The sequence below is a fragment of the Gracilinanus agilis genome, chromosome 3, assembly GCF_016433145.1.
Source record: "Gracilinanus agilis isolate LMUSP501 chromosome 3, AgileGrace, whole genome shotgun sequence".
Lineage (NCBI taxonomy): Eukaryota > Metazoa > Chordata > Mammalia > Didelphimorphia > Didelphidae > Gracilinanus > Gracilinanus agilis.
The window spans coordinates 42,382,766-42,410,758 of NC_058132.1; the positions used below are offsets into that span (position 1 = coordinate 42,382,766).

The 27,993-nt window shown below is 39.3% G+C and overlaps 1 protein-coding gene across 2 annotated transcripts; it reads left to right on the forward strand.

Moving 5' to 3' along the window:
• Nucleotides 1-11: 11 nt before the first annotated feature.
• Nucleotides 12-27,917, forward strand: PARK7 (Parkinsonism associated deglycase). 2 transcript variants are annotated; one of them, XM_044667676.1, is made up of 7 exons: nucleotides 12-60; nucleotides 8,387-8,587; nucleotides 9,621-9,722; nucleotides 10,990-11,049; nucleotides 11,345-11,414; nucleotides 23,034-23,120; nucleotides 27,413-27,917. In XM_044667676.1, the coding sequence occupies exons 2-7, from the start codon at nucleotides 8,498-8,500 to the stop codon at nucleotides 27,571-27,573; spliced, it is 570 nt and encodes a 189-aa protein (XP_044523611.1). In that variant the 5' UTR covers nucleotides 12-60; nucleotides 8,387-8,497; the 3' UTR covers nucleotides 27,574-27,917. The 2 variants fall into 2 exon arrangements, with proteins under 2 accessions (XP_044523611.1, XP_044523610.1); XM_044667675.1 differs by having other exon boundaries at nucleotides 42-125.
• The last annotated feature ends 76 nt before the right edge of the window (nucleotides 27,918-27,993 follow it).

The following is a 27,993-nucleotide window of genomic DNA, read 5'->3' on the forward strand; positions in this document are numbered from 1 at the left end:
GCCGTAGCGACGTCACTATCTGCGTCACTTCCGCCCACTGCAGCACTCATCAGCGAGGAGGTGGGTGTAGAATTCCGTTCCGCGTGCTAGTCCCGGTCTTTCACCTGCCAGGTGCCGGAGAAGGGGTGAGAGGCGCCTGGGCCCCCCTGGTTGACAGAGTTTTTTCCAGTCGCCGCCGCCCACCTCTTGGCCACAAATGTCAGAGCAGCGGGCAAGGAGGCCAGGGCGGCCCCGGGGGGTCTAGGCCTTTCCTACCCTGCGTGACCAGGACTATTGGCAAGTCGCTGGCCGCAGCAGCAATAGTAATAGTGACTCAGGCTTATGTAGCGCGGCCAGGCTTGTAAAGAGCTTCTCACTTGGCCTCTGGGTCTCAGTTTTCCTATCTGTAAAATGGGGAGGTGGGTTATGCACTAGATGACCTCCAAAGCCATTCCCCCAGATCTCCTACCTTGTGACTTAGGGAAACAAAAGGACCCCAAAGTATTATCCTGCAGAGGAAGAAGCTGAGGCCCCAGGAAATGTCCAGGAAACGATTTGAACCTAGGCCTCCCCTGACCCCCCCCATTCTATATATCCTTGCTCTAGGCTAAAGAATATAAAAGGGCCAGACTAATCCGCCTTATTATTGCCTCTTAGACCACAGTCTGGAATGCCTTGCAATTAACTTGTGGAAGGGGGACTAATAATAATGATAGCTGGCATTTATATTATATGTAAATATAAATGCATAATATATGTATATTAGACAAATGCCATAAATGTATAATATACAAATATATAGATGTATAACCTATAAACATAACTATGTAATCATGTATATATTTTATGTAATATCTACTTTTAAGACTTGTAAAACATACGGTATTTCAATTGATCCTCACAGTGTGGGAGGTGCTATTATTATCCTCCTTTTATGAATGAGAAAACAGCCTGAGAAGTTCAGTTGACTTGCCCAGGGTCACACAGCTAGTAAATACCTTTGATAGGATTTGAATTCAGGTTTTCCTGACTCCCAAGTCTAATATCACCAACTTGCCTCAATCTGTAACCTTTATCCCTTCAGGCCTCCTTTTTGGGGGGATGGAGGGGAGTGGGGAAGATTGGGTGGGATTGGTAAACTGGTTTTGCAAGAATGTCTAATGATTGTGTTATTTCGCTGCTCTGGGAAATTCTCCACTAGTGCAGATTGGCATCTTCTAGATAACTGTTAAGGCTCAAATAATTGCTTGGGATGCGGAGCTTTAGTGACTTAAACCTGGTCATTCATCTATTATTTGTCAGAGGCAGGAATTGAATCCAGGACTTGCTGACTTGCACAGTGATGGGAACTCAGTTCAAGAAATGACAGCAAGTCCTCTTGTTAGGCTGAAGCATAAACTGGATGAAGGAGAATATGAAAAAAATCTATAAGCCTGCCATTACACAACTTAGAAGATTAGATTTGCCCCAATTATCTGGGCTTCTGCCCACATAAGGTGACATTAAAGCTGGTCTTATTTATTTATCTTTGTAAATCCTTGCCTTCTGTCTTAGAATCTTATTGGTTCCAAGGCAGAAGAGTAATGAAGACTAGGCAGTTGAGGTTAAGTGACTTGCCCAGGATCACACAGGAAGTGTCTGAAGCCTCATTTGAGCCTGGGATCTGTCTTCAGGCCTGCTGCTCTAGCTACTAAGCCACCTAGTTGCCCCTAAAGTTGGCCTTATTGATAAAAGAGAGAATAAAGGAACTAAGTAAGATTTCTGTGGAATTAAGCATGGTTCTGAGAAAGTCTCCTTTGTGTCTTTATTCACTCAGCCTCTGGCTGTTTTTCTTAGAAGTGATTTTTTTTTTTTTGGTCTCTAGGGCAAAGATTGAACTCTTGTGTTGTAAACTGAGGTCGTAGAGTGTGATAAATATGCTAAAGGAAATATGTTTCCTAACTGTCACAAAGTCAGAGGAAACTATAGCTGTCAGATCCTTTTTGTTACTCTGAAGTGCTGGTCAGTTGTTGGACTCTCGCTGCTTGGAGGACTTGTATACAGTAATCTAAAATTATTTTGAAGAACTTATACCTCTATAGCTGCTAAATCTGTTACCTGATGCTAATAATAGCTAGTATTGATGTAGGCTCCTTAAGATTTGCAAAGCACTTCATGCCAGTCATCTCATTTGATTATGTCATCACCAGTGGAAACTCCATCTTACCATTATTAGATAGATTCTTTTTTAAAGAAAAGGTTCACATTTATGTATTTGTTTTTATAAGAACCCTTACCTCTGTCTTAAAATCAATACTAGGTATTGATTCCAAGAAGAAGAGAAGTAAGGGTTAGGCAGTCTACGTTAAATGACTCATCTAGGGTCATACAGCTAGGAAGTATCTAAGGCCAGATCCGAATGCATTTTTAAAAATTAAATCCAATACAAGAAACACTTGCCCTTTTATTATATGCAAGGCACTGATGATGCTAAGACAAAAACAAAGAATGGTTCCTGTGATCTAGGAAGGAGTTCATTAGGGTTTACCATGCTATACCAGTATGTAAATGCTAGATGACTTGAGGCTAGAGAGATCAAGGAAGGCTCCCTGTAGAGGGTGGCATCTAAGTTGAATCTTTTGAAGGAAGCTAAAGGTTCAGGGAGGCCATGAAAAGACAAGAGTGCCTTCTGAGAAAGAGACAAGGGACTAGTGCAAAGACACAGTGATAGAATGACTAGCTCAAGGAGTGACAGAAAGTCGCCCTGTTGGACTGAAACAGAATGAAGGAGAGCTTCATATCAGTTTGGAGCTTGGGAATAGGAAGGACTGGAAATGCCCAGAATGCCAGGTCCAAGGCCCTTTCCAGATCTCACTTGTAATGGGATCAGAAACTCATTTGGGTTGCTATTCTAGGTGCAAAATGCACCCATTCTAGGGGAAAATGGAAGTGGAAATCATGATTTCATTCTCAAGGAGCTTACATTGTTAGGAAGACAAAAATGGATCAACAAAAAAAAAATTTTAATGTAAAATATCATTGATTGTAAAAAAAAAAAAAGAATTTGGGCCAGCTTCCTCCCTTCCCTTCCCTTTGTCCTGGCTCTCAGTTCTCCTAGATGCATATCTAAAGGTATTTCTAGGGGACTTGAAGTTGTTGCCAGTGATGAAATATTAGATGTATCAAGCATCTCTTCCCATTCTTCACCACCCATCCCCCTAAATATCCATTTATTGCTGTTTATCCTCACCATGTTTCTGGCCTTCAGCCTCTTCTCAGTTCCCCCAGCTCCTGCCTTTGTTTAGGGCTTCCACACCTCCCCTAAATGATTGCAGCAGCCTCTGCATTGGTTTCCTTGCTCTATGCCTTCTTCCACAAGACTTTGGAAGTGATGTTCCTAAAGTACAGGTCTGACCCTCTCATTCCATTACCTCCAGGGCCAAATTTCCCTTCCCAATCTTGTCCTAACCTACCTTTCCAGTAGTTTTATATGTTACTCTTCTTCCAGTACTTGATTGACTGGCCTAGCCAGCCGTATTGTCTTCTTTGTGCCTTAGCACTGGTAGTTGGTTCCCCACACCTGGAATCCCTTATCTCTTCTGAGGTTCATCTCAAGCACCACCTTGTGCACTGATCCCCACAGCTGCTAGTGCTCCCCCCCCCCATTACCTTGTATCTATTTTGCATATGCCTGGGTATGCTTTGAACCTGGTGCATAGTAATCGCTGTACAAATGTTAGCTATTATCATTGTTGTCACCATTAGTTAGAATTCAGTCTCCTTGAGGACAAGGACTGTCAGACTTTTGTCTTTGAATCCCCAATGCCTAACTCTTAAATAATAAGTGCTTATCAGTTGATTAGTTCTCTGTGGAGGGGCATTGCCCATTCTCAAACTGCTAGCTACTTTTGTCACATTTCTGCACATTCTGAACCCTCTATCCCAGTGATTCCCAAAGTGGGCACCACTGCCCCCTGGTGGGTGCTGCAGTGATCCAGGGAGGCGGTGATGGCCACAGGTGCATTTATCTTAACTATTAATTGCTATTAAAATTAAAAAAAATTAATTTCCAGGGGGCTAAGTAATATTTTTTCTGGAAAGGGGACGGTAGGCCAAAAAAGTTTGGGAACCACTGCTCTATCCCAAGAGAATGAATATTCCTTCCTTCTAGACAGGTTATGGTTCTACTTTTGGGAACCTACCTTGGCTATACAACTTAGTGCTTTGCACAGTTCTGTTTATATAGTAGGTGCTTCCGTGATTTTTTGACTTACCTAAGAAAGATTGTATTATAGGATCATTTAACTTTGGTCTTTCCTGGAGAAACAGGATTGCCCTACATAATTATTTTTATGGTAATTCTGTAGTAATACTTTTTGATGAGTGAGTTATTTCTGACATTTTTGTTTTTTTCTTTGGAAATCTACTGGGAGTTTTATTTATACCACCAAATTAAGATATCCTCATGCTGATGACTCATTAAGAACTTAAAATCACTTGACTTCTTAGAGATAAAAAGATATGGAAAGGGTAACTTCTAAACTGAAACTTTCAGATCCACTGACATAAATATGTAACATTGTGCAAGATTATATTTTAACTACTTAACAACTGTTTAACTGCTTGACAGTCTGGTCAACTGGATTGAGTTTGGGCCCTGGATCAGGAAGCCCTGGATTCAAATTTTGTGTCTCACACTTAATTGTGTGGAAATGGGGAAATCCCTTAACCCCTGTGTTCCAGACAAGCTTTAAGACTTCCCCATTAGGTTTTGGGTTGTGATCTACACAGATTCTTGGGATATCTGCACATTCTCTGTGACCCCTGCTGCTGGGTGCCCCAGGCCATGGATGGACAGCTATAGTCTCTCCCTTTAAAACACTTGTTGTATAGACAAGGCAGACATGGCTCAACAGAGAACAGGATTTGTATTAGCCAATAACTGACCTTTAAGGTTTGCCAGATGCTTTGCATACTTTGTCTAATTTCATGTACTAGGCTCTTGGCGATTAGATGCTACATTGTACAGTATAAATGGAGTATTTTAAGAATTGATGGAAGAATCTGACGTTTTGATTTTACAGTTGAGTAAGCTGAAGGAAATAAAAGGATATCAATTTCCTTAAGGATGCACAGCCAGTAGCTTAGCAGGCCCCAGTATGCATGTTTCCTGACTAATGGCCCTGGGCCCTTCCCACCCTGCTATCTTCCTCACAAACCTCAGATTTGTCTGTTGTCCTTCTCACATAGCCTTGCTCCCCAATCCCATAGAACAGATGTGGGAAATAAAGGGGGAGAAAAATTGTTGAGTCAGATGATACAATTGGCATAGTAAGAGAAGACAGGTTAGGAAGGAAATGGAACTTTTGAACCTTTAGGAAAAGGTATTTAGGTGCATGGAAAAGAGGATTTAATTCCAGGCACTGGGATGAGGTAAAGCCCAAAGAGGGCAGGAGGCTCTTTGCACTAGGTTTGTGTCTCCCTTTGGCAGAGTATTTTTCTGCACAGTAGGCACTTAATGTTTGCTCAGTTAGAAAAAACAAGTGAGGAGCTTCTATTTTATGAAAATGTTTTTGTGAACCATCGACAAATAATGGCATGACATTAATAGAGAATCAGCTTAGTGAAATGGGAAAAATACTAGTTCTAGCATCAGACTACTTAGTACTCACAGGACCCTGTGGAAGCAACAGCCCCTTTGGAACCTCAGTTTCCTCATCGGTAAAATAGCAGAGGAGTTGCATTAGATGATCTCAGAGGTCCTTTTGGCTTCAAATGTTAGATCTATTTCTTAGGATTAATAATAATTACAGAAAAAAGAAATTTAGTAACCTGGAGTTGAACTTTCCTCATGTGTATCTTTAATAATGAATGTATTTTATATCAAGTAAACCCCTACGCTGTCCAAATGCTATGTTCGATACTGAGGATAAAGAGACACAAATGGAGCAATCTCTGTTCTCTGGGAGCTTATGTTCTGTCAAGAGAGACAATAGGTACATAGACAATACAGACTAACAGGATCAAGGAGGTCTTCATATAGAAGGCAGTGCTGGAGCCTCAACTCAAGACAGATTCTATGAGACGGAGGAGATGAGGAAGACAAGAGAGAGGACTGTTAGGACCAAGAGAAAAAGCCAGTTTAGCTGGGTTGTAGAGAATGGGAAGGGGGATAATATATAATATGGACAGAAAGAGAGATTGAGGCTATTCTGTGAAGGGCTTTAAAAGCTGGAGGAGTTTATAGTTCATCCTAGAGGCAATGGGGTAGCCACTGGCATTTACTGAGTAGGAGAGTAACATGCTCATAAGCTTGCTTAAGGAAAATCCCTTTTGTAGCTGCGTGAAAGGTGGGTTGTAGTGCCAGAAACTTGAGGCAGAAAGACTGATGAGGGGTCTGTTACCTAGACTAGGCCACAGGGCCCCAGATCGGGTGGTGGTTGTGTGAAAAGAGAGGTGGTGTTTGGATGTGAGCGATGCTGGTGGAAGCAGAAGAGCTGAAAGGTGAGCTGCATGGGTTCATGATGTGCTGTGTGGGAGATCAGGGCTAAAGGAGGACCGAGATGAGGAACTTGGTAGCCTAGAAGGAGAGGCCTGTCCAAAAACCCAAGGAATTGGAATTTGCCTTTGGAATTTGAAAAGCAAGTGCTGAGATAGTGTGAGATATTCTCCCTTTTCCATTTCTGTTTGGACCAAAGTGGGTTAAAAACAGCAGATGGGGTGGGAGACATATCAGAGTATTCCATTCTTGCCAGTGGGGGTGCCTAAATATACTGCCATTGTAAATCATTTGATTCCTTGTTTGGAACCATTCCCAAAAGTTTAAATAGATATATTTAGACATAAAAGGAGCAAATGAAGTATAAAATGGTTCTCATCAATCTGCAAGCAGATCATAGTAACCAATATAATGATGCCGGTAGACCTAATGACTTCCAGGTTAACGTGCGTCCATCTCTGCCTGAGCGCTGGGGGGTGACAGGCTGCCTCTGGCTGCTTCATGCTGACTTCTTTTATTTTGGGTTGGATTTATCTGGATAAGACAGAGGGGATTAATGAATGCGAAACATGACAAGTATAAATCTGTGATAAGACTGCAAATTAATCTATCAGCTCAGAGAGGGAGAGGAAGGATAGAGTAGAGAAGTGAAGATCTTTTTTTTTTTTTTTTTTTTTTTTTTTATTTTAAACCCTTAACTTCTGTGTATTGGCTCCTTGGTGGAAGAGTGGTAAGGGTGGGCAATGGGGGTCAAGTGACTTGCCCAGGGTCACACAGCTGAGAAGTGTCTGAGGCCGGATTTGAACCTAGGACCTCCCGTCTCTAGGCCTGGCTCTCAATCCACTGAGCCACCCAGCTGCCCCCGTGAAGATCTTTTTTACTAACTGGGGCACTAGGAGCCTCGGAACCACAGTGGAGAAAATGAAAAGGTGATAGGCTCATTTCCACAATTGGAAGTTACTCTGTTATTAACTGGAGAAAGGCCTTTTTTGTGTCTTGAATTTGTTCTCAGGCTGACCTTTAGCACTCTCTGGAATGCTAATTCGGGAATATTTAACAGATTGCTTGCTTGTGCAGATGGCAACATGATCAACAAAAAAGTATGAAAAAAATCAGGGCCACCAAATTGTGAATGCTGTTGACTTTTTAATATTAACACCATTGGGATAATTAAATTCAAAAATACGATTTTCTTCCGTGGGGGCCCAATTTCTTGACTTTTAATAGTCCTGTAAGTAGCTGGAAGATAGATATAAGGTCTACCAAACGTGAATTAAAAGCAGCTTATATTTGTTTGAAGTACCTATGATGTAAAAGTTATGGTAGTTCTTGTGATTGAAACATTTGTTTGATGATTAAGTAAATTCAACCGTTCAGAAAAAGAATGAAAGATTGCGATAAGAGTTGGGTTACAAGTGACTTGTAAGTAAAAACAATTTAAAAAATAAAATGATCTTGTTCACCTTTAAGCTTGGTGTGAAGTCTTCTCTTCTAAAAAAAAGATATGTTAAAATATTGACCATTGTTAATATAAAATAGATTCCAAGATTGGTGCTACAAATTCCTCTCTAAAATCTCCAAAAATAACTACAAAATCCTATATATTTTTTGTCCACATAATAAATTTTAGTCATGTCATATTATGAAGTAGAATTTTCCTTCTTCCTAAAGGAGAAAAACCACTTTTTTCTCATTAGGAATTATATGAAAAAGACGTGTATAATTGTATTTAAAACTCAGTTGCATTTTTAATATGAATTTCTCCTATCATGACTCATGAGAATATATTCTCTAAACTTAACTCTCCTTAGAAATATGTAACAGATCGATTAGTTGATAATAATACTGTGTAAAAGTTGGTACTTTCAAAAATGTCAAAGGATAATAACATTTACCATTGTCTAACTTTCTAAACTGCATTTTCCCTAGGAGGTGTTCTACCGTCTGAGAAGACTCAAATTAAAATTTTGTCCATTCCTTGGTTGCAATAAAAGGTTCAGTGGAGTAGTTGTGTTTGTTTAAAAAAATAAGATTTAAAAAATGGCTTCAAAAAAGGCATTAGTCATTCTGGCTAAAGGAGCAGAGGAGATGGAAACAGTTATCCCTGTTGATTTAATGAGGAGGGCTGGGGTAAGTATGCAGATCATTTTTGTCAACTTATCTGTGGATTTCTTTTATGTCTTTTGACCAAAATAAGATTAAAAACTTTTTGAAAATTTAAATAAATTTTAAATCTCCACAGCCAATGTAAATCATCAATGTTAAATGTAAAGCGAACTCATTTTTATCATTTTGCATTTGGCATACTTGCTGGGGGTGGGAGACAGGATGTAAGGTGGACTTCTGTACAGGAAGACACAGATTTGCCTGGGATTTGAATGGATGTTGTAGGAGTTCCTACCATCATTGATGGGTCACAGAGTAATCAAAGTATGTAGTGATCAAAACATACAGCAATTTAGTGAAATAAATGTTCACTATAATTTTTCGCAACATCTTGGCAACATATTAAATAGTAAAATAAAGGAATCTATTAAAATATTCCTTCCAACTCTTAAGAAGATTACATCAGAGGCTGTTTAGTCCAAAGCAAGACTCCCATGTCCAAGAATCCTGTCGATGAATATCCCTCACCAGAGATCCTCCAGCCCCTCCTTGAAGACCTCCATGGAGAGGGAACCCACTATCTCTGCTGGCTGCCAATCCCACATTTAACCTTGTCAGGAAGTTATTTTAAAGCGAGACTAAATTTTTTTTTAAACTTGCTTGTTTCTTGTTCTATATTATCAGACATCTAATCCCTCTTCTAGATGATGCTTTAATACTTGAAAACAGTTATCATTCTCTACCCTCTCTCTCCATTTTGAGGCTAAATTTCCTCAGTTCTTTAACCTGATCCTCATATGGCATAATCCTAGTCTCTCCCCCATCCTGATTGTACTTCCTCTTTCCAAAACATGAACTGAAAATAGTAGGCTAGATACACTCTAACCAGAATAGAGTAGAACTAGGTCAATCACTTCCCTGGCCTTGGGCATAAGTCTCTTTTAAAGTAATCTAAGATCTTAGCTTTTTAGACTGCCATATCACATTATTGATTCATAATGAATTTGTTGCCCAGTAAATTATCAGTTTTCTAATGGAAATTATTTTTGTTTTTCAGATAAAAGTCGTTCTTGCAGGTCTTTCTGGAAAGGACCCAGTGCAGTGTAGTAGGGATGTACTCCTTTGCCCTGATACCAGTCTAGAGGATGCAAAAAAGGAGGTTTGTCCTTTTTTTTAATTAGAAATATTCCTTAAAACATTTTCCTTGTTCATTATATAATAGCTGATTCTAGAAGTTTAATTGTGATTTGTTCCCTGTTTAGAGGTAGTTTTCTAAAACATTGTGTTATCTTGTTTATTATGTTGTTTAACTGGCAAAAAGTTTGCTCATTTTGGGATTTCCTATTTCTATACAACAATGTAATCTTGTTATCTAACCTCCTGTTCTGCTCCTCTCTTGAAGGCTACCAAAACAAAACCTGGGCCAGAGAGACTATGATTAGCACTTGATTTCCTGAACCTTTCTTATTCTCATAAGCCTGTATTTCATTTCCAAAGGAGCACAAATATTTACATGTTTACTCTTAAATGGAGCATTTGATTAGCCTCTTGATTGAAAGAGAATGAAATACTTGATTAGCATAAATAAATCCCTTCTCCATTATTTTCTTTAACTTGATCTAAGAATTTAAATGAGGAAAGTTTCCAGATTTTTACATTGACCTATTTAATGATGTCATCATCCAAAATGAAATTGGAGGAATTTATTACCAGACTTTTGGCCAGGAAAAGTGTGGAGAAATCTGTGTGTTTAAAGTTTTAAAAAAAGAGTGTTTAAAAAGAAACACTCAAAACTGCTATTAGGCCAAATTGATAGCTTATATTTTTAGCAAATTGCTAAATGGAATATAGTGGGAAAAGTCCTAGCCTTGGAGTTAGGAAGACCCGAGTTTGAATTCTGCTTTGTTGCCATGTAACCCTTAACAAGTTGCTTTAACCTTTGTCTGCCTCAGTTTCCTCATAGCTAAAATGGAGTTAATAAAAGCACTTACTTCCCAAGATGGTTTTGAGGAGCAAATGAGACAACATATATAAAACACATTGTTAAAGCACTTTATAAATATTAGCTAATATTATAATTTTTTTTTTATTTTTTTTTTTAACCCTTAACTTCTGTATATATTAGCTCCTTGGTGGAAGAGTGGTAAGGGTGGGCAATGGGAGTCAAGTGACTTGCCCAGGGTCACATAGCTGGGAAGTGTCTGAGGCCAGATTTGAACCTAGGACCTCCCTGTCTCTAGGCTTGGCTCTCAATCCACTGAGCTACCCAGCTGCCCCTAATTTTAAGACTAATACTTTTGATCACTTTTCTCCCAAATTCCATTTTTTCTGAATGTCCTTTACAGCTTGTCTTAGCTCTCTTTTTTAGAATATGAAAATGTTTCTCTTTAATGTACTTTATTGTTTTTGTCTTTTTAATAATTTAGGGCCCATATGATGTGATAGTCCTACCAGGAGGCAATCTGGGTGCACAAAACTTGTGTGAGGTAACAATCTAAAGAAAGTATTCAAGAATCTGTTTATATTTTATGTTTTTTGGTGCCATTAAATTCCAGGAGAGGGAGTGATATGTAAAGTATGAAACTAATGGTATGGAATTATAGTTTGCTTATGTTTCAAAAATAAAATATTTAAGAATTTTTTTAATTTTTCACTTTTGTATAATATTTCTAAATTCTAATGGGGAGTTTACATATATTTTTAGGTTCTATTTGCATTCTTAATAGACAGTACTGATTTGTGGATTAGTGACTACTTTATATGTTACTTTTCTTTTTGTAGAGCCCTGTTGTGAAAACTCTGCTGAAGGAACAAGAGAAAAACAAAGGCCTTATCGCTGCTGTTTGTGCAGGTTTGCCTTACTTTTGTCATGCTTTAAAAATGTTGGTTCTCTAAAAGTCATATGAATAGTCTTTCAGTTTGACAGGTTTGTTCTAACAGGTCTTCTTACCTTTTACAAATCATAAAATACCTTATTAGATAAAATCTCTTGTCCATTCTTTTTTATGTCTTATATGTATATTTTTTGTAGGTACATGTTTTCTCTCTTAGAGTGTGAACTCCTTAAGGATAGGGACTGTTTCACTTTTTGCTTACTTAGGCACATAGTTCTTGATGCAGCTAGTATAGATATTTCCTGATTCTAGAGGCCTACTCCTACTTCCTTTATCATCTTTTTTTCCAAGTCCTTGGCATATGTTCTTTGAAATGGAATAAATCGTATATTTAGTTGAACACAGGAAGAAGTATGGTACCGTGGTGTTAAAATGCTTGCCCCAGCAGATTCAGTTGCCAGGGTATACAGCATAAATCTGTCCAGAGTAAATTCATTAGCTGCCCCGTATTTAACCTTTCATTTCATAAGTCTAAGTTGTAACTTTTCTAATTTGGGCAACTTCTCATTGGAATGTTTCCAATTGCTTGGAGCTGCCTTTTTCTGTATATGTCTAGCTGAAAACGATATTTAAAGCATTTCATTGTTAGTACCTGAATTTCAGTGTACTTCATACAGTAAACCAGACTGTCAGAGTTGGCTTCTAATTCTCGTCTTGATACTTGGAACCCTGGACAAGTGGCGCCACCTTTCTGAGCCTCAATTTTCTCTTCTGGAACATGGGGACAATAACTTTAGTTCTTTCTTCACAGAGCTGTGAAGGTTAAATGGAAGGAAGAATGCACAAGCACTTTGTAAAGTGCCTAGTAAGAGTCAGCTGTCATTCCCACCCAGTGTTGGAAGCTAAGAAAAGCTAAAGTCTCTCATCTAGAAGCTTACATTCCAGTGAGAAGAGACTGCAGATAACTATGAGGTCTTTGAGTATCTTGACCTTTCTTTTTGATTTGGAAGAAATGCCTAAGAATGTCTACAAAATTGGATTCCAATGAATAGCAGCTTCAAAATAATAATAGTAATAGAGACACTCAGTAATTTCATGGAAGAAAAATCCAACTCTCCGCTGTACCTAAGAAGTCAAGTTTGTCTCTTTGCATTTGGATCTCTCATTCACTTGCCCTGTAATCAGAGCATTTGCATAGAGACTTCAGAAGACAAGACAAGTATTTTTCCTAGACAGTTCAGACCTACAGTCAACAGGGAGATAGGGAATAAGCATTGCTCTTTTGTTAGCTCTTAGTGACCTTTGCAAGATTATGGTGATCAGAAGAGAGACCACAGGACTGGAGAAGGACAAGAAAAAAAGACTGGAGCTAGAATTAAAATACTTTCAACTAGAATATATTCAAACTAGAATGAACTTGACTCCAACTCCTATCAGAATTCTAGAACCCATTATCAAAGGAATGGTTCGTGAGATTCTTGACAAAGAAGTGGTTGTCACTTGGTCTGAACTGAATTGCTTCCCCATCCTGGTTGCCCTCCTTTGACAACCTGCACATTATGAGTGTTCTTCCTAAAGGGTGGGCCCACAACTGACCGCAGTCCTCCAGAGGTGGTATGAGCAGAGCAGAGGGCAGCAGGACTGTTATTTCCTTCCCTCTGGAAACTGCCTCTTTTTTAATGCAGCCAAAGTTGTATTCCCTTTGTTGGCACTATGGTTATACTATTGATACGTATTGAGCTTGTATTCAGCTCCAGCTCCCAGGTCTTTTGGATGAACTTCTGTCTATCTCAGGGGTCGGCAACCTTTTTGGCCGTGAGAGCCATAAATGCCACATCTTTTTAAATGTAATTTCGTGAGAGCCGTACAGTGCTCACAGTGCCGCTCCTGTAACAGCGCCTGAAAAAAAATTGACTTTATGGCACCTGCAGAAAGAGCCGTATCTGGCCCTCAAAAGAGCCAGATAGGGCTCGAGAGCCATACGTTGCCGACCCCTGCTCTAGACCTATTTTGCTTCTCTCAGTCTTACGCGTGTGAAATTGAGTATTTGTTTAAGACTTTACATTTATCTTTTATTAGATTTGGACTGTGGAGTTCTTTTTTGATCTCAAGTTTATCAACCAGCAGCTTTATGTAATTTGTCACAGTATGCCTATATGTCTCTATTGTAGTCACCAATAAAAATGTTAACCCCGGAATATGGGCAGATCCCGGTCCCTGAGGCCTTCTGCTAATGACCTCCTTACATGTTAATAGCGCTTCATTAAGGACTGGTTAGGGGGCGCAGCCAGTCAGCCACTTCTGAACAATAAGCTGCTGTAAAAAAGCATTTTACCTCTGCATAAAGACATTAACAGGTCAGGCAGCACACTCGCCTTTTACCCTCTGAGAATCGGGAAACACTCAGAGAAATGGCTAGTGTAGAGATTTGTGGTATACGCACATTATTCTAATCTTACATCCTTAGTGTGTCTTTGCATCTCAGTGATATTTTCCATTGTTAAAAATCCACTCACGTTGCCCATTGAGTATCCATTATAATTCCTCCATTTTAAATTTCTGCATTTTTATCCCAGCTGTATTGGTGCAGTCACATGATGTGGTTTTATAGCATACAAAAGCATTAGTTTTAACTTTATTATGTTTGCAAATGTGTCAGCCACACACAGCGAAACACTTGATTGTATTGTCTGTATGGAGAAGACATCCATGCTGTGGAATTGTTCAGTCTCCTTAAGGAGATTTCCGGTTAGATATTAAGGCGAGCCGTAGGTGTGAAAGCTCAATTATAGTAGAAGTACTAAAAAACGTGCCAGTTATCAGAAGGCAGCCACCTAGAATGGAGTCCTGGGAATGGCTGTGGGAATTGCAGGAGAGCTGCCTGAGCCTCCCTCAGCGCCCATCCTGGGGGAGACGGAAGCAGGTCACACAGGGAAGAGGGGCAGGCACAGACTGGAGCAGTGTTTCCAGAAAAGGAGAGCAGTCAGGAGTGGGAACTCAAGTGGATGGGTCCTGGGGAAGGAGAGGGCACTGACCAAAGTGTGGCCTTGGTCCCTGTGGTTGGGAGAAGGCTTGGGTTTTCTGCTGGCTTTAGGAGACGCACCACAAGGTGGCGCTGTGGAACTTCGTTTTTAGGGCCTCTTTTGTTCCGCTCTGCTTTTCATTAAGTACCACCACGGATGGGTTGTGTCTCCAGTTGTGTTTGCAGAAATCACGATTTGAAAGATAACATTGAGCTCTTTTCTTTCCAGCATTTACTAAGTGCCTGCTGGGTGTAGGACACTGCTAGGCACTGGCTGGGTAAGATACAAAGTTGAGGTAAAAAAAAAAATTTTCAGGCATTTTGTACTTAAATTACGAAATTTACAAAAAAAAGTTGCATTTTTTGGAAATGTTTGCATATCATGACTAAGTAGAACAAAACATCTTTTAAAGTATTATAATGAATTTAGTAGGAAGAATAATTTCACTATCAATCCAAAAAGTAAAACCTTTTTCCTGCCCAGGTCATAAGGTCATAGCTGATTAAAATGAGAAAGAACCTTAGACATTATCTAGTCCAACCCTCATTTTTAAAAATAAAAGGCAATTGACAGATTAATAGATTTTTTTTCCATTTTTAAAGAGTTTTGCACTAAGTATAAAGCAGGATCTATTCTTGCAGAGAACATAGCTACTTGAGCATTTGTTTTAGTCTTCTAAGTTTGAGAATCAGCTAACTTGCAGTAACTTATAGGGGTATCATATTACTACTCTTTTTCCTGGGTATTATGAGATACAAAAGATTTCCTCATCACAATAACTCACATTTCTGTAACAATTGAATGTTTGGAAAACACTTTTCCTTGCAACAACCTTTTTCTCATTTTAAAGGTGAGAAACCCGAAGCTCTGAGACATTGAGTGATTGGCCCATAAAATCACATAGATTGAAATTTTGGGTCCCAGTTCCATGTCTTGTTTTCTCCTTGCTAGAATACCTCCTCTTTGTCGTGTGAGTGTAAATGAAATGAGAACAAGGATGTATCTTAGGAACATAGAGCCATTGCTTGGGAAGGAAAAATGTTATGTCTGTATTTTGGGGGGATCCCGAGTCTTAGGTTAACATGAGAAAATGTTATGGAGGATATTTTTAAGTAGCAAGAGGAAAAAAAAAAAGAATTAGTACTATTCCTCTCTTCTATGAAGTGCCCTAAATAGAAGATACCAAAACCAATTCTTTGTGCTTCTATGAATAACAAAGGTATCAAGCTCTGAATATCCTTTCAGATACAGTAAGAGATAGTCACTGAATCCCAGACATGGGAAGAACTTTTGAGGTCATAAAGGCCAATCCCTAACTGAAACATGAAACACTCAAATCATATCTAACCCAAGTGTTTATGCAAACTCTGCTGGAACTCCAATGATGGAGGACTCTGTTTTCCAAGTTATTCTACTACATTTTCAAACAATTATAAGTAAGGAAATTTTCCCTTACTTTGATCTGAAATTAACCTCCCTAACTTACATATCTGTTGGTTCTGGATCTGCTTTCTTGGGTTCATGGAAAACAAGTTTTCTCTTTCTGTATGACAGCCCTTAAAAGTGTTTTATGACAGCCATTGGGTCTACTACCCCAAAGTCTTCTGTTTTTTGGGTAAATGACCCTTGTTCCTTCAGGCAATCTACCTGTGGCATAGTGTAGAGTGATCCTGGGTAAGTGGTAAGTCACTTAACCTCTGCCTGCCTCAATTTCTGTATTTTAAAAAAAAATTTATTTTTTTAACCCTTACCTTCTGCCTTGGAGGCAATATTACATATATTACATATTGGCTCCAAGGCAGAAGAGTGCTATGGGCCAGGCAGTAAGGATTAAGTGACTTGCCGAGTGTCACAGCTAGAAAGTGTCTGAGACCAGATTTGAACCCAGGACCTCCCATCTCTAGGCCTGGCTCTTAATCCCCTGGGCTACCCAGCTGCCCCCACAGTTTCTGCATTAGTAAAAAGGGAATAATAATAATAGCACTTGCCTCCCACAGCTGTTGTGGGAGATAAAATGAGATCATATTTGTAGTGCTTTGCAAACCTTAAAGTACTATATAAATGCAGGTGATGATGATGAAGATGATAAGAGCTGGACTGGAAGTCATAAGAGATTTGGTTTTGTATCCTAACTGACACTTCATAGCTGTGATGAAGGACCAGTTTTGCCATCCATAAAGTGAAGGAAACAACAGTTGGAGTGTCCCTAGAGTCATTGTGATGGTCAGATGAGATTATGCATATAAAGTGCTTTGTGAACCCTAAAGTATTACATAGTTTTAAGTAGTCTTTTTAGTCCCCTCACCTAGTTCAACTTGGTTTTAGAAGACTTCAAAAAATTCACATTCATGTCCTCTACACAAGCTATTTAACTTCTGTTAATTTCAGAGGTAGCAATATTGGTTAGTTCCCATTTTAAATTTCCTAGTATATAAACATAGTCATCAGAAATATTATCTGTAGAGACTAACTCAAACTGGAGTTCATGTAGATGGCAAGATCCACTGGAAATACGTTTGCTGGTATTATTGTGCAGATTGTGTTAAATCCCAGAGCACTACAGATCTTCTTTATTGAATTTTATAACAGCATAAAAGTCTGGCTTTAAAATCTACAAAGGAAACTGAAGTGGCTGAAAAGTTCCTGTTAACCAAACAGTGTTATGCATCCAGACAGGTAGCATGGAATTAATGTGTGTATCATAAAGATATTGCTAGGTAGTTTGGTGGATAAAGAGCCAGGCCTAGAGAGAGAAGATGCTGGGTTCAAATCTGGTCTCACACACTTCTCAGCTGTGTGACCCTGGGTAAGTCATTTAACCCCCATTCCCTTGCCCTTATCACTCTTCTGGAACCAATATATAGTATCCATTCTAAGACAAAATGTAAGGGTTTAAAAAAAAGAAAGAAAGAAAGACACAGCAGTCAGACAATGAACTGGGCCCAGGATTGGAAGCAAACAAGCTGGATTGGATCTAGGAAATTGCTAAGGTTCTTTTAGGTAGCATAAGCCAATCTCTGAAACCAAAACTCACTTTTTAAATGCTAAGATTCTCTCAGTAATCTGGTAACTAATGGAACACCACTCTGAACTCTGAAGGATCTGAATTATAGTTGACCTAAAGGAGAATTAGGGGACATGGTAGGTGTGAACAGGCCTCAGTCTATTAGCAACAGTGATTTGTGTGCGAGAAGTTGTGTAGAAGATATTCCAGAAATATATAATAAGAAAAGAAGTGAGCCAGGAGTGTAGTGAGAACGAGGAAAAGCCTTAGTGATACATCTGAGTGGTAAGAGAGGAGGAGAAAGCCACCTGCAGGTGGACGGATCTTTGAAGTAGGATTCAGGAGGATGTGCACCAAGAGCTGCATACAAAGAGAAACTAGGAGGTTCTTAGACAAGAAACTGAAAGCTGGAAAGGGGGACAGATGGTATTTTTATCACTGCAATCAATTGTGGGCAAGGGATTCAGAAGAGAAGCACATTTGGGAGATGAACAGCTGGTTACAAAGATGGTGTCTGAAAATGGGATCAACATTTTTGGATTGTGGCTTAAAATATAGGAATGGCCGACCCTTGACCAGAGATGGAATGCACCTAAAAGAGACTGATAAAAATGTTTGCCTGGAGTCTTGAAAATAAATCTAATCAGAAGGATGATGGACTGGAAAAGGGAAGAAGAGAAAAAACTAAGCTGTGTCCCTCAAGATGAGCAGAAATTCACAGAAGACAAAATCCAAGGAAATAAGCATCCATAAAACCCATAGCCTCTGCTATCTATAAAAATGCACCTGAAATATGTATAATGTAGAGAGTGACCTACAGTGGAGTATTTTAGAAAAGGGCTGAGTTTGGCACCTGATGACTTGAAGTCAAAGCCTACCTTTTACCTGTGTGTCCTTGAGCAAGTCCCTTAAACACTGTTTCAGTTTTATATGAAAGGATAGCAGAGGAGAGTGAAAAATTTGTTGGAAAATATGATTCACAATTAAGAAATGAAAAAAGGCCAAAGGCTCGTAAACTGCCCAGAAACTTCACACCTATATATTAGGAATACATTCTTCAGGAGGAGAATGGAAAAAGAGGGAGTGCCCTATGCTGATGAAGTCACAGCTATTTTGCTTATTCATATAAACAAAGAGGAAATGATTAGCAGAGCTAGTCCCTTTACCTCTGTTCACTCTTTTTCAGTCAATAGCTTGTTTAAATCTGCTCTGATAGCAAACATCATCTTCTCATCTTCATCCATCTAATTTGGTATTGATTTTGACCTTTGTTCCGGCCGGTCCGCGTCGTCTGACTGCACCAGACAGCTGATCTGAAATTATATCCTCATCAGTAATCATGGGTTTCCTGTCCAGAAGCAGCCTGTGTGTGATACTGTTTAGCATTTGCCTTGCTGAATGAGGTTTCTTAAGGGTGTCTAAACCTTTCATCCAGAACCCTTTTTCCCCCAACACATTTTTCATCATCCTTTGCTGTGTCCACTTTTACAGTGAAGTCACTGAATTGTGAAGTCATACGTTGGCTTGATTTCTTTTTCTGAGTTCTTTGTAGAATGTTTTACTTCTTCTTTTGCAACAAATAATAGCACAGAAGTATCCATTTGATCTATTGAGTTTCAGCACTAGCAGCTACTCACTTATGGCCGACTTTCTCATCACTGTAAAATCTATGAAAATGACGTACTCTATGAGGATGTCAGTGATAGCTTTCATTTAAAATATGAGGGAAACAAAACGGCTTTTGTGAGTTATTTTCTTAAGCACATCACATCTTTATGTTTGCCCAGTTCATTGAAAGGGATAGAGAAAATATAAGTGTTCTCTGGCTGTTCTTTGATTTCCCAACCAAGACAGTGACGCAAAATGTAGCTTTTAAGGCCTCCTCTGTCTAACCAGGTCTTTTCCATAAGATTATGGACGAGATCATGATAGGTGCAGCCACAAAGATAACTCTGTTCATTGCCCCTGATTGCCAATATTAAGTGAGGAATTAAATGGAAATGCATGTTTCTCAAAGGCATTTAATGCTGCCCTAGAGGATGGCCTGCTCAGCCCAGTTTCCCATAGATGAAATTCCCCTCCCACTGCTGCTAATAGTGAATTATATTATATAGAAGGCATCCTTTAGGAGATCCAAGCCCACTCAGAGGAGATCAGCCTAACAGGTTATGCACAATCATCTAGGTAAATGCATATTGCCCAAATTATGTGTAATTAGATATGCCTTCCAGTAAGTCCTTCAGTACATAGCCTTTGACCCAGCATGTAAATGGGCATTGATCTGGGCCCAGAAGGAAAGAGAAGAGAGTAGGCTGGATTGCATTTGGGAAATTAGACAATGCATTCATTCTTGCATCACAGGTTGCTCCCTAATACAAAAACTTTTGTATTATATATATATATCCTTTTGGTGATCCAAAGGTGATAAGCAGAGTAGTAGGAGGCTGTAGAATATTAACAATGATGTGGATGAGAAGTGGCATAAATGAAATAATCAAAGAAATGTAGGCTCAGGAGTGCCGGAGGGCGAGGATCACTGCCTAAGCAGAGGACGTTTGTTCATCTCCATACCCGAATTAGCAAATTAGTGAAATTCACACCAGACCAAAGCAAGAAGCTACAGTAAGTGTACCCCTAAACTGCACAAAAAGTGAGCCAGCCACTCCTGAACTATAACAAAGGAGGCGGCCAGTAAACCCTGAAAAGCATAGACAAACAAGGCTCATCCTCCCTGGCAAACAGAAGGGGATAGGAGAGAGCAAGGTCTCATTCCCTATCCCCTAGGGAATAAGTGAACAAATTGCATATTGAACATAATGAAATATTGCCCTGTAAGAAATGACAAAAGGGATAATTTCAGAGAATCTTTAATGTGAACTGACAGAAATCACAGCTAAGACAATAGAAAAATACAAACCAGGGACAAGCACACTGCAAAGTGGAGGCTTATAATAAAGCATGTTGTTCACCTCTTGACAGGTGATAGATTTCAGTTCCAGAAAGAGCCATATTTGGATGTATTTTGCTTGTGTGCTTGTAGTTTTATTCTTTTTTTTTTTAATTGTACATATTGTTAGCAAAATAACAATGCCCCCCAAAAAGAACCATTTAAACATTTTTAAATGCCCTTAAGAGAAGTTCAGAAGGAAACAGGCAGGACAGTTTTAAGTTGTGTGTGCAATATATTATATACTTGTTAAAAAATATATGAAATAGAGGCAGCTCAGTGGCCCAGTGGATTGAGAGCCAGACCTAGAGACAGGAGGGCCCAGGTTAAATCTGACCTCTGACAGTTCCTCGCTGTGTGATCCTGGGCAAGTCACTTAACCCCCGTTGCCTATCCCTTAATGTTCTTCTTCCTTGGAACCAATACATAATATTGATTCTAAGATGGAAGGTGAGGGTTTAAAAAAATGAAATAGATATTTGTTGTTTTGTACTTCTTGTGTTCTGCTGGGTATATGGAAATGTTTTTTGGTGTTTTAAGTTTTAAAAAATTGTTTTTTTAAAATTTAACTCAGAAAAGGAGGTGATTTGGACATATATCAAGGCTAAGGGATAATAGCCAGCTAGGTGTTACACTCTGGTACCCATGAAGTAGTAAAAGATCTGAGGGAAAACCTCTAGTGTAATATAATGGAGCCTCTGTGGGGCGTTGGGGGGCATGAGGGTGAGAAAAATATGGATTGTGATCTTATTCTGTAGACAAGGTAGCCACATTGAGGAGATTATACATCCATTAAAGTAAATTTCATCATATTTTGTCATATCGTTAGCGGTTTGTTAGCCTTAAAGTTAATAATAGGCTTGTCTTCAAATCAGATGCTTAATAAATACCTTAGTCAATTTAAAAATAATATGTATTATAAATTTGATAGGGCCTTATGTATTTGTTGGATGGTGAAGAGAGAGAAGTGCTGGACTTGGAGTCAGGTCAGGAAGACCTGAGTTTGAATAATGCTTGCTGTACTCTGATTAGCTGTGCGATGCTGGGCAAATTTTTGAACTTCTCTTAGTCTTGGTTTCCTTATCGCTAAAATAATGATAATAATGACATCTATTTCATATAGTGTTATAAGGATCAATTAAGGTTATATAAGTGCTTTGCAAATTTGGAAGGGTTTATATACGTGTGTGTATATTTGTATAAGAATGTTAGTTATTGGGGACAGCCGGGTGGCCCAATGGATTGAGAGCCAGGCCCAGAGACAGGAGTCCCGGGGTTCAAATCTGGCCTCAGACATTTCCTAGCAGTGTGACCCTGGGCAAGTCACTTAACCCCCATTGCCTAGCCCTCACCACTCTTCTGCCTTGGAACCAATGCACAGTATTGACTCTAAGACGGAAGGTAAGGGTTTAAAAAAAAAAAAAGAATATCCGTTATTTTGATATTGATAAAAATGTTAACTATTGACATTAATATATTAATTTTAAAACCAGGCAGCTAGATGGTACAGTATATAGAGTGCTGGGCTTGGAGTCAGGAAGAGTCATGAGTTCAAATCTAGCCTCAGTTACTTGTAAGTCATTTTACCCTGTTTGCCTCAGACAAAACAAAAAATCTCTTGAATTTCATCCTAAGAAATGAATATTTTTCTCCTTTTAAATTTAAAAAATAACTTAGAACACCATATTTAGGCTCTAAAATTCTTTAATGCTTTTTCCTTCTTACTGTAAACATAATCAACAAACATTAACATTTATACAAAAAAAAAGAATTGTATACAAAGCTGGGAACTGCTAATATTAGTTTTGAATTTTAAGCATATATTAAATATAACATGGAGTAATGCATTGCTTCCCTGTTGTCCCTTTCTGAACTTTTTTTTTCTTTTGTGCATCTTAAAAATACTTTGTTGATGCCCCTTGTGGGGCGGCATCTCTGTCACTATTCCCTAATTAACATTCCTGTCCTGTAGCCCTCTATTATAACAACTATAACTAAGCAAAACAAATCAGCGCTTTGGCCTTGTCTTGTTTTACACCCACCTTTAGTCCTTCATCTGTCTGCCCAAAAGTTGTTTCTTAGTCAGAAGTCATCCTCTGGTGCTGATCAGAGCTCCTCGGATGTCTTTGAAAATTGTTTTCCTTTTCATTATTGTGGTCACTGTGTAAATGGGTCTTTGTTATTGCTTATTATGCCCTGCATCGATTCATCTTGGTCTTCCAACGTTTCTCTTAATTCATCATATTTGTCATGTCTGATGGTGTAATAAATATTCCATTGAGCTGTTTCCCAAATAATGAAACAGCTGTGTTGTTTCCAGTTCTTAATGACAACAAAAATTGCTGCTGTGAATATTTTTATGTGTGTACAAATGGTCTGGGCAGTTTAGTGACATATTGGTACAATTCTAAAGTGTTTTCCAGGATGCTTAGATCAAGTCGCAGCTTTGCCTGCAGTGCTTTAGTCTTCTCACAGCTAGTCCAGCATTGGCCATTTTCATCTTTTGTTATCTTTCTCAGGCTCTGGAATTAAAATCTGTTATGTTCAGATTCTTGATGCGGGTCGTCTTCTTGTTTTGTTTTGAAGTCTTGATGTTGCAGTCTCGGAAGAGGTAATTAAGTAGGTCGGTATTTAGTAAACTTTAAAAAATTTTGTTTTCTAGGGCCGACAGCTCTCCTGGCTCATGAAATAGGCTTTGGAAGTAAAGTTACAACACACCCACTGGCCAAAGACAAGATGATGAATGGAAGTAAGTACCGTTGTAGATTGAGTGCACAAAGATGGCCTCTCCAAAATTTGTAGTGGAAAGGATCCAGCCAGTGTCTTAAATAACAAGGATTCTCTGTGAGTTCCTCATGTTCCAAAATGGCTGGACTTTTCTCTTTCACTTTTGTCAAATTTTTTATGAGAACTGTAGAGGTGACATTACAGTATGTGGGTAAGGATGGAGTGTATATATAGCTGTAAAATGTGGGGAGAGGGGGTGGCTGAGCAATGGTGGAAATATGGCTGGACACTTTCCTGTAGTCTGTTTTAACAAATTTATAGCTCTGGTGCAGACTAAAAATAGTTGGGCAAAATTAGTTTAGAAGTTTATCTTTTTGAATAAGTTTAAATTCTGTAGCCCTGGACAAAAATATTCAGAAAGGGCCACCTTCTCGTTAGTTAAATTGTAGACTAAACAGATCTTTCTCAACAGTCTTCTGGGGTCGATCAGTTAAGTGACTCAGTGGATTGAGAGCCAGGCCCAGAAGTGGGAGGTCCTGGGTTTAAATCCAACCTCAGACACTTATAGCTATGTGACCCTGGCCAAGTCATTTAATCCCCATTGCATAGCCCGTTACACTCTTCTGCCTTACTAATTCTAAGACAGAAGGTAAAGGTTTAAGACCAAAAAAAAAAAAAAAAAAATCAGTCTTCTTAGTGGGTCTTTTGAAATTCGGGGGGTTTAGGGATGGAATTTATGTCTGTGGCTCAAGCCTGTTTTGCAGACATTTGCCCTTAAGAGAGGAATTGGTGTTCAGATCAGAGTATATCTTAAAAATGGTGTCTCCTTAGTCCTCACTTCCTCATGGTTGCAAGATTAATTCCTTCTTTGCTATTATAAGTACAGTTAAAGGGAGAATGTAAAAAGTTTTAAAATTTAAAGGGTCGTGATTTTAATTTCATTGAGTTTGTCTTTAAATATATTTTATCATAAACTTAATCACGCTGTCAACAAAAACAAAAAACATGTGGAATGAAACTCCCCCTAAATAATGACTGAATTGTTTACGTTTTGAGGAAAAAAGAAAAAGAAACTTTGAACAGAATCGTGACACTTTGTTTTCTTTGTGTCCATCTCCAAAAGTCTTCCTGCCACTGAGAGGATTGAGGAGGGGGTACTGTGCTTGCACAGCAGTGTTCATTTAATAACATATAATATCCCGAGGATAAGTAAGATCCTTGGATTAGTTAGTAATAAGGACTTGGGAATATATAGGCTCCAGGAGAAGTTGTCATGTTGGATTCCTTACAAAAGATTCTATCAGGGTGGAAAATATATCAGTGTTGTCAGGAAGGACTTGAATGATTTGTTTTTGCATGAATGATTTTATTAGCATGGCTGCCCCTGCACAGATGCAGGTTTATATCTTTGGCTAAGAGTTTTATCACTTGGTGGCCAATGCAGTATGGAACCTCTCCAAACTTGAGGAAGGCTGATCCTCACACTATAGGTCTGGGCTTTGTCACCAGCCCATACCTGAAGTGCTCGCAGCCTGGTAGAACCTGCCAGAGCCTGTACTGTCCTGGCCCAGCCTTGGAGAACCAGGATCCCCTCCGGACCACGCCTCAGGAGGCTTCTGTGGGGGAAGGTGTCAAATAGTTGCCCCAAATTTATAACAATCCAAACCAATTTGGCATGCATATGGTTAGTCATATTAGAGATTAAGCAAATACATGCTAAATTCTGGTTCTGGAGGTAACAGGGAATTTGGCTTTGATTTTAAAACCAAAGTTAAATTAAAAAAAAATGTTTTTAACCAAATTTCCTCCTCTTTAGAATTAGAATTTAGCCTGCATTTGATTTATCCTTACCATGACTAATCCCATGCATGCCAGATGTCTTGAACATTAAATCTCTACAAGAAATAAAAAAAAAAAAAAAGTTTTCAGAAATGAGCTGTTGGGGCTGAATTGTTTAGTAGCGGTGTGTGGGCTTTTTAGGCCTCAAGTACTTATGAAAGCACTACTAGCAAAAATATATCTTCTCTTGCTCTCTTTGGCCTGACAGCTCAAGAGGTTGCTAGAAGATTGCTTGTTCTGTATATGAGATGCTAAAAGGATGTCAGTGACGAGGCTGAGGAGAAATGATCGCTACAGTTTTTCTTCTTAGATAGTGTGTTCCTTTTTCTCTTCAAGAGTGAATTTTAAGGCATTCCAGGTTGCTCTGAAAAATGGGAACTTCTTTACTTTAATGACTATTTTTATGTTAAGATCAGAAGACATAACTTTGGCTTATAGCTGTAAGAAATTCTGTTTGGACAAAATTGAGGAACATAAAACTTGTGTTTTATTTCTGAGGCTCTTTAAAAAAGAATGTATAATGTATAACTTTAGTCCTGTCTGAATGTATAGGAGATGGCACATCACATTGGTTATTTTTTAATAATAGGACTATTAAGATTTCATTTTAATAAAGCTATTCAATTCCAGTGACCTCCAGGATCAAGTGTAGAATCTTCTGTTTGGCTTTTAAAGTCCTCCATACCCTGGCCCTTTCCTGCCTTTCCAGTCTTACTATTCCCCACCTTTCCCTGGCCCCCACCCCCACCCCATACTCTGTGATCCAGCAACACTGCCCCCTGGCTGATGACCCTCTATCTCCCTACACCCTCCTCCTGGCTGCCTCCAGATCCCTTGGCTTCCTTCAAAGGCAGCTCCGAGTCGCATCTTCTACATGAACCCTTTCGTAGCGCCTCTCAGTCTTAAGGCCTTCCCTCCCAGAGTGCCTCCGTTTATCCTGTATATCCGCTGTTTGTACAGAATTGCTTCGTGGTGTCAGATGGCGAGCTCCCTGGCAGCTGCGGTTCGGTCACTTCTCTCCGTCCCCAGCGCTTGCACTTCATAAGTGCTTGTCGAGTAGGGTGCCTGCATTCCCAAAGAGCAACACCAAGTGCTCCCCCGCTGCGTTTAGCCCTTCTCCTTGTATGTAGGGACTAGAGAAGCTAGTCTTGCAGGCTTTCATGTTTTCTGAACTGTTCATTTTGGGCAAAGGGTGCCCGCTGCAGTGCTAGTATGGAGAGTTCCTGCCTCCCAGCGTGCCCTGCTTCAGAGTCTGTGGTCCTATTCGGGAGACAGGCCGGCCCTGTCTGGAATCAGGGTTGGGATTAAAATTTGATCTCATCCAACTTGGGCTTTACCAAGAGGAAGAAAATAGGATGAGTGACAGTTAAGATTTTAAAAATTGTGCCATGCATCCATACCATCAAGAACATAGTATTGTATAGATAATTAAACATGCATTGAATAAACATTAATCATGCATTTCTATGCAAAACCCTAATGGTAAGCCCTGTGGAGAGTCCAAATAAGAGTTCCCCGGTTTCTGTGGCACTTGCAGTTTCTGTAGGGAAGAGCAGGCAGTAGCCTCAGTGTCGAGGGGGAAGGGCCTCTCCTGCAGGGAGGGAGCAGGGAAAGCTTCCATGGGGAGACCATTCAGTTTGGGTTTTTAAAGATGACAGCAGAAGGACATCCGGGGAAGAGAGCAGAGCGAGCTCACACCGCAGAGGTGAGGAGTGTTTTGGTGCCTGGCCTGCTTCCTGCCTTTCCTCCCTGCTGCTGCTAAGTCATAGATCTGGTCTTCCTATTCAAAATCATTCATTACCTCCCTACTGCCTTCAAAATAAATACAAAAGAACCTCTTAAGTTTGGCCTTGAAAACCTTCCAGCATTTGACCTCAGAATATCTTTCCAGCATTATTTCATATATTTATAGTCACACATTTAAGTTCTGGCCAAATCTGGCCCCCAAATCTACATTCCGTCTCTTGTCTCCAAGCATTTTCCTCCCTGTGTTATCTCCTCAGATAGCCTTTACTCATCCTAATAGTCTCTCCTTCCTCAGTTCCTTTGTTTTTTACTTATCTTGTATCCAGGTTGAATCCCCAGGAGAGTCCTACACTCCCTGAGTTCAAAGATTAGTTTTATCCCATGTCTTTAGTGCCTAGTATAGTTCCCTATACCAAGGAGGCCTAAATATGTATTCACTGAATTCAGTTGGCTGTTTGTAGAGGATAATTTCCATTTAGATTTCATTTCTTCATTAATGATTAGCAGTAATTTGGGGGTGTCTGGTTATGTTTCTTTTAATATTCCCCACATTTCTTCTCCTTCCACAGGCCATCGGTGTTAAGTAAATGAGCTTGGCCGGCATTGATTTTTTTGTTCATTATCTATAAGAAACTGTCTGTGCTAGAACAGTGAATAGAGCAGTCTGGAACTTGGTGTTCTGTTGTCTAACTTACCTCCCTACTTCCTGTCTTTATTTTCCATTTAAAGATCACTATACCTACACCGAGAATCGTGTGGAAAAGGATGGCAACATTCTTACAAGTCGTGGTCCTGGAACCAGCTTTGAGTTTGGGCTTGCCATTATTGCAGAACTGATGGGAAATGAGGTAGTAGCTCAAGTGAAGGGCCCTCTTGTTCTTAAAGACTAGAGTAAGAAGTCTTTCTTGATTAATAAGCCTCATTTGTCCTTAGATAGCACTAAGTTTTAAATTTTTTGAAGTATGAGATGTGGTGTAACACGAGATACTTTCAAGTGTAATTGTTCTCAAGGATCACATCTGTGTATCAGTTGCATTTCATTCATTTATGTACAAAATTAAAGGAAACTTAGAAAACCGTCTTCCTGCTTGATAATGTGACTGCACTGGGGATTGTCAGAGAGGCTGAAGGACAGCTGGCTGCACATGTTGCTACTTACTGCTTAGTCTTACACTTTCCTGTTCACACATTTCTCAACTTTGTTAGCCAAGTAAAATAAAACATTTGGTAAAGAGTGAGTTGTTGCTTTGCTTTTGTGAAACGTGGAACCTGTTTATGACAAGCTGGCTTTTCAACTTAATACATTCTTT

Bases quoted from the DNA above. Each gene is read 5' to 3' on its own strand.
- PARK7 (XM_044667676.1), top strand. From the start codon at position 8,498: ATGGCTTCAAAAAAGGCATTAGTCATTCTGGCTAAAGGAGCAGAGGAG. The intron at 9,723-10,989 runs GTTTGTCCTTTT...TTAATAATTTAG, and splicing joins TAGAGGATGCAAAAAAGGAG to GGCCCATATGATGTGATAGT. The intron at 23,121-27,412 runs GTAAGTACCGTT...TTCCATTTAAAG, and splicing joins AGACAAGATGATGAATGGAA to ATCACTATACCTACACCGAG.